The sequence below is a fragment of the Cucurbita moschata genome, unplaced genomic scaffold, assembly GCF_002738365.1.
Source record: "Cucurbita moschata cultivar Rifu unplaced genomic scaffold, Cmos_1.0 Cmo_Scf00054, whole genome shotgun sequence".
Classification (NCBI taxonomy): Eukaryota; Viridiplantae; Streptophyta; class Magnoliopsida; order Cucurbitales; family Cucurbitaceae; genus Cucurbita; species Cucurbita moschata.
Genome location: NW_019268570.1, coordinates 106,807 through 113,527, shown reverse-complemented (window position 1 = coordinate 113,527; position 6,721 = coordinate 106,807). Strand labels below are relative to the sequence as shown.

The following is a 6,721-nucleotide window of genomic DNA, read 5'->3' as shown; positions in this document are numbered from 1 at the left end:
AAATGGGGGAAGAAAATGTGTCAACATATTCTATGGTCTCCATCATTGAGATCCATGTAAGGCCTCGTGGCTGCTTTTGGACCGTTCTCCTATGAAATGTGTTTGCATGGGTCAATATCAAGGTGAACTCTTGAGAAGGATAAGATGATAATTTCATTTCCAATACTTGACCTACCTAACGGTACTTATTGTGATAGAACTAAAAAGATCTAAAATGAAGCGTCACATTTACAAAGAGAACATTAAAGTTGTTAATGATGTTCTTGACCGAACTAATGGTAACTAAATATTATAAGAATATGAGTTATTTTAGTATAATATTTGGTTGAGATTGTATAACGACACTAGATTTTCTACTTAACCTAAAGTCGCTACTGTACACGTATCATGAACATTTAATGCGAAAATACTTCATTCAAAACTTTATAATAAAAACATGAGCTTTGATGCCTCTTTTTTTAAAATATGTATTATATAATAAATATCATTTATTTCCCTTTTGTCCCCTAGTTATTACATGATATTATTTTCCCAACTCTCCATTTCGTTATGTCAAGACATATTGAATTGGCTAAAAGAGTCATTCTCACCCATACAAATAAACGGACAAACCCTGAGTTCCTAACTCACTGAGGATTAAACCAAGTCGCAAATGATTATCATGTGAGATATTAATGTTCTCAATTAACGAATTTATAAAGAAATATTAAATATTTTTTGGTTCAATCTTACACAAACTCATTATATAGGATACATTCACTTACATATGTCCACATGAACGTTTTGGATAAAATTATTTGTAACAATTGTCGAGTGAATCATATCAATAGTTTTACCAAGATAAGGTATCCAACTTTATCCATATATTAGAGAGTCTTTAAGTTATTACTTGAACACGATCTTTGATTGAAATCTTATGTTTCATGGTGGTTCAACTATGTGGTGACGTGGACGGTTGAATTTCGATAAAACTTGGGCTTTCCAACTTATGAGTTTTGTGCTCGAATATTATTTATCTTTCCTTCATTGTTACTAAAATTTGAGTAATAGTTAATCATATGATTTGGAATTTGATTGTTGCATAATATTTTATTAAATACATAAATTAATTATATCACACCATGGATTTCTATAAAATAAGTTATATTGATTTTAAATTATTTGAAGTCCATTTTGGGGAATAATTATGAAACTAATTTATATTATTGTGTAATAAAAAATAATAAATTCATTAAAAAATCACCGACTCGTTGGTATAAATGTGGGAGCCACGTCAATTATTTATGGGAAGAAATTTGGTGGGCAGCGTGTAAAGGCAACAGCGTGTCCCTCGGCGATTAATCTGATCAATCTAAGTCCTCTTCGTTTATCTCCAAATCTATTTGACCTTCTTCTTCTTCTTCTTCGTCTTCTAACTTCCGCTCCCTCCGCTCACTCGGCTCCCACTGCCCTTCTCATCTCTTTCAGGTTAATTCCTCTCCTTCTCTTCTGCATTTCATTTTTCTACTTTCACTTCTTTCTATTTTGATTTTGTTGCTGTTGTTCTGTTTGATCTTCTCTTCGTTTCTCTTTTTATCTCTTGGATCTTCTTCCGATCTGTTTGTTTGACTTGTCCGATCTCCACTTTATCTTAAATTCTCTTCATACTCAAATTTAGATCCCTTATTGGTTGCATTTCAAGCTTCTCTTCTGCAAATCCAACAATTGTTAATGCTTTTTATATCCTTTCTTCAGATCGACTGTTTTCTTTGTTTATGTTTAATTAATTTGGTCGAGTTTTAGAAAATTTCAACATACATGTTCTTCGCAGGACAAGAAATTAACCTCCCTTGTAACTTATGACCACATGATGATATTTGATTCTGAAACCAAAGCTCTGAGTCTCTACAATTTTGTTTCATCTTTCTGAGGCAACTATGCATTTACTTGGTCATCTTTGAAATTGTACAAGGTAATAAATCTGAGAATTGTTCTAAATTTGTGCATTTGTAATTTACATTGAAGTTATGGCGTCTTCTGATAAACCTGAGATCGTGGAAAGGGGAGATAAAGAAAAAGACCAAAAGAAGGATGAAAATGAAGGGAAGGGTGGATTCATGGACAAAGTGAAAGATTTCATTCATGACATCGGCGAGAAGATTGAAGAAGCGATCGGTTTCGGGAAGCCGACTGCAGATGTCGCTGCAATTCATATTCCATCCATCAATCTTGAGAAGGCTGAGATTGTTGTTGATGTTCTGATTAAAAATCCTAATCCTGTTCCCATTCCCCTAATTGACATTGACTACTTGATCGAGAGTGATGGCAGGAAACTGATCTCTGGGTTGATTCCTGATGCTGGAACAATTCATGCTCATGGAGAGGAAACTGTCAAAATTCCTGTGAAGTTGGTTTATGATGATATAAAGAACACATATCATGACATTAAACCTGGCAGTATCATTCCTTACAGAATCAAGGTTGATCTCATTGTAGACGTGCCTGTTTTTGGGAGACTCACTCTGCCACTTGAGAAAACTGGAGAGATCCCTATTCCTTACAAGCCCGATGTCGATATCGAGAAGATTCGTTTCGATAGATTCTCGTTTGAAGAAACTGTTGCTATTCTCCACTTGAAATTGGAAAATAAGAATGACTTTGAGTTGGGATTGAAGGACATAGACTGTGAAGTTTGGCTCTCTGATGTTAGTATTGGACGTGCGGATCTCTCCGAATTTACACCCATTGATAAAAATGGGATAAGTTACGTCGACTTGCCCATCACCTTCAGGCCTAAGGACTTCGGTTCGGCACTCTGGGATATGATCAGAGGAAGAGGGACTGGCTACACCATAAAAGGGAATGTTCATGTCGACACACCTTTTGGTGAGATGAAGCTGCCCATTGTTAAAGAGGGTGGTACTACTCGCCTCAAGAAGAATAATGAGGACGGTGATGAGGACGAGGACGAGGTATGAGATATCTTCTTCTCTGTTGTAAGCTACTACCATGAGTAACTTTCAAGTTTCCGAAAGAAAATTCCACTTGATTGAAAATAGATTCTCTCTCTTGAAACTTCAGACTGCTCCAATGCCTGCTATTATTCACTAACTCTCTAAAGTTCTTTGTGTATAATTATTAACATTGAGAATGCATATATAACCCCGAGTCGCCACAGATAATGGTTCATATTCTTATACAAATAAGTTATTTAGACAACCTAAGTGAGGGCTTTTGTGAGTAGTGACTAGTGAGAGTAGAGGTTATGAATGAAAAAAGGTGAATTCAATTGCTCAAAATTTGTTTATTTTGTCTGTGGAGACATTCATTCTTGTGTTATATGAAGTTAGTTGATGTTGTGGATGCAGGAATAAATAAAAGAGCATCACGTGGAGGAATGGTGGATCGTTTTCTTCTTTCCTCTTATTAGAAAATGTATTATGATGCTGTTTCATAAACATGTTATGGGATTGTTTCGCCCCAACTCTTTTGTTACTCAATTGTTATGGTATTGGCACTGACGTTGAATGGTGAGTTTCATGCTTGTGGAAAAAATTGATATTACTATTATCATCTTTATTTAGTTCCCGGATAAATTCTACTTTTATTTGCATCTCTAACTTAGATATTTCATTTTGGTTCATTTTTTGGTTTTATATTACTAGTTTATTTTGGGATCTATGGTTTTTGATGTTGCTGTGCAACTCCAACGATTTCGCCATCTATTTGTCGAGAAATTCTTGCAATTTCTCTGTTTGGATATCTGTTTGTTATTATTGTTCAAGAAATAAGGAAGATTGGGTGGGGGATGAAGGTTTGAATGCCTTTTTATTGGTTTTTGCAAGCAAAGTTCATATGCATGAATTTTTGTTGCTATGAAATGGTCGATTCTAGTAACAATCTTGAGTGTGTATGTTTGATGCAGACAGTGTGTGAAGTTAACAAGAATTACTAAGGTCAAAAAAACTTATAGCAGCTGGAAGTGGACTTCATGTGTTCCAATAGTTTGGTTTTTTTCACTTTTCATTTAATTTCTCAATCATATAAATCCCCCAATTTCTACCTTTTATGTTTCTTTGCCTTTTTTGATATGGACCAAGAGTGAGAAGCGCCTACCATGCTCGAATTTGTAAAGCTAAAGGTCCTTCTAGAATCCTTGCAAAATATTCACAGAGAAAGCTAACATAACGGATTGATTCCAACTCAGGGCTGGTTAGAGAAGATGAATGACTCTCCGATTGAACTTAGAATCTATGATGGTCACTCTTAGATACCAAGACAATTCACTCCAGAATTAACTTGATCAAAACTAATTCAATGAATCGGTTTGAAAAAGAATAACACCAAAAGGTATCAAGAAAACACAAAGGTTTTGTTTGTATTCAACAATTCATTTCAAAATTAAATATTACATGTCTTTAAATAGCCCACAAGATAACCCTAACCTAATAAAGTTCAACCACCAACCACAAATCACTAATAAATGCTACAAATTGAAGAAAACAAGGTATTCATACCAACTATTAATAAATGCTATTCAATCCAAATGGAAGAAAATAAGGCATTCATAAATTGTCTTAATTGGTAGTTCAACTACCAATGGCAAATCTTCTAATCAATTTCCAATGTCAACCACTTCATTATTCTCTTGAGTTGATACTTGGATCTTCTTTGTATGCCTTCTTGTAATTGCTTGTTCGGGTATATGAAAGTGATCAGTTGTTGGATTCATATCATCCCCCATTTCTTTAAAAGGATTTGTTCTCAAATCAAATTCTTCATTCTTTTCGGATGAAAACCGAATATTTTTTTTTTCTCTACTAATATATTTTTTTCTCACTATTTTTTTCTCACCTTCTTTTTTCTTTCTTGGTTTTCACTCATCCTTTGCCCCTCACTTTTCTCTTTTTTTTTTCACTCTTATGTCTCTCTTTTACCTTAGTTTCTTCTCTCCACGGTTGTTCTTCATATTTTTTTTCTTGTCTTCTCTAATTTCAATTGGTCACAATGTACTTCATATGGAGACAACGCAAGTAAAGTAAATTTCTTCCCACACAAAGTAAAAGTATACTCGTTCGTCAAACCATCAAATGTTACCTTTCTATCATATTGGCAAGGTCGGTCGAACAAGATGTCCCCCGCATGCATTGGTATGACATAACAAAGGACTTCATCTTTATATCTTTCAAGAGTAAAAGAAGTAAGAGCTTGGGAGTTCACCTTAATTTCTTCTTCGTTTGTCAACCATTGAAGTTTGTATAGTTCTAGATGTGGATGGACAGAAAATTGAAGTCTTTTTACAAGGAAGTTGCTTATCACATTTGTGCAACTTCCACTATCAATCACCAAGCTGCGTGGGTTTCCTTTGATCAAACATCTTGTGTGGCACAAGTTTTCTCTTTGATCTTCAAATTTCTCTTCTTTGATTTGAACATTGAGGACCCTTCTTATGATCAAAGATATGGAATTACCTTCTTCAACATACTCATCATCATATGCTGTGATTTCTTCCACAAGCTGTGAACCATGATTCTCACATTCATCATCTAAATCAAGTATACCATTCCTTATCACCATAACTTTTTTATTAACACACTCTTTGTTCATGTGTCCAAACCCTTTGCACTTCCAACATTGAATAGAACTAGACTTCTCCTTTACCGTCTTTGAAGCTTCATTCTTTTTACAATTGGAACTCTCAGCCTCCACTCTTTTAGAAGCCACAAACTTTTCTTTTGGTGACAACGATTCATTTCTATTCATAAAACTATCATTGTTCCAAGTTTTAGAATTTGAAAAGGTGCTAGTTCGTGATGTGTACCTTTTTTAATGCTCTTTTTCTTCCTTCAATTGGTCTTCAATTTTGAGAGCATCATACATGTCTTCCAGATATGGTGGTGGATTTCTGTCTAAGATGAGCAATTTCTCGATTCAAACCTCCAAGGAATCTAGACATGGTATCTTCTTCTTCTCTAACATTTGCTCTTTCCATCATAGTCTCTGTCTCTTGATAATATTCTGCCACACTTTTTATTCCTTGCCTCAAACCTTGCAATTTAGTTTTCAAATTTCTTTCATAATGTTTTGGAACATACCTTTTTCTCATGGCTTCTTTAAGTTCTTCCCAAGTCTCTATTGGATCCTCCTCTTTTCTTCTTCTCTCGGATTTGAGATGTTGGTACCAATCACCGGCATGATTGGTAAATTCCGCAATAGCAAGTCTCATCTTCTTATTTTCACTATAGGTGTTGCAATCAAACACATGTTCTATCTTTCTTTCCCATTGCAAGTATGCCTTAGAATCTGTCGTTCCACAAAATGGTGGGATTTTGAGTTACTCCCCCATCTCTACCTTCATGTACTCTTTCCATCCTTTTAGGTTGCATAATAGTTGCATGGTTACTTCTTCCTCTTCATCTTCCTTCAACTTGTCTATATTGTACTACTATACCTTCATCTTCTTGTAATGTTCGTTCTTGTCTTTATTGTTGCGCCCTTCTTTTTTGTCTATCTTCCATCATCATTTCCATCATACCTTGAATTGCTTGAAGAATGGTTGTGTTAAGATCTGGTACTGGTGGTACTCCTTCTCCATTATGTGACATTTTGTTATCAAGGGACCTCTCCACACTTCTCACAAAAATTTCACTCAGGGACACGCGTGTTTAACACTCAAAGGTATGCTTTTAGTACTAGGTCAAGAATGTAAAGGCCGACTTTTTTTTTTTTTTTTTTTTTTTTT

The 6,721-nt window shown here is 34.8% G+C and overlaps 1 protein-coding gene across 2 annotated transcripts; it reads left to right on the top strand.

The window, feature by feature from the left end:
* The first annotated feature begins 1,300 nt into the window (after positions 1 to 1,300).
* LOC111436440 lies at positions 1,301 to 3,598 on the top strand. 2 transcript variants are annotated; one of them, XM_023074221.1, is made up of 3 exons: positions 1,301 to 1,467; positions 2,005 to 2,951; positions 3,341 to 3,598. In XM_023074221.1, exons 2-3 carry the CDS (start codon positions 2,007 to 2,009, stop codon positions 3,407 to 3,409), a joined length of 1,014 nt encoding a protein of 337 aa, XP_022929989.1. In that variant the 5' UTR covers positions 1,301 to 1,467; positions 2,005 to 2,006; the 3' UTR covers positions 3,410 to 3,598. The 2 variants fall into 2 exon arrangements, with proteins under 2 accessions (XP_022929989.1, XP_022929990.1); XM_023074222.1 differs by having other exon boundaries at positions 1,302 to 1,467; positions 3,348 to 3,589.
* The last annotated feature ends 3,123 nt before the right edge of the window (positions 3,599 to 6,721 follow it).

What these genes read in the sequence shown, in the direction of transcription:
- LOC111436440 (XM_023074221.1), top strand. Translation starts at nt 2,007, where the DNA reads ATGGCGTCTTCTGATAAACCTGAGATCGTGGAAAGGGGAGATAAAGAA. An exon ending in GTGATGAGGACGAGGACGAG is followed by an intron (nt 2,952 to 3,340) that starts GTATGAGATATC and finishes GTTGATGTTGTG; the next exon opens with GATGCAGGAATAAATAAAAG.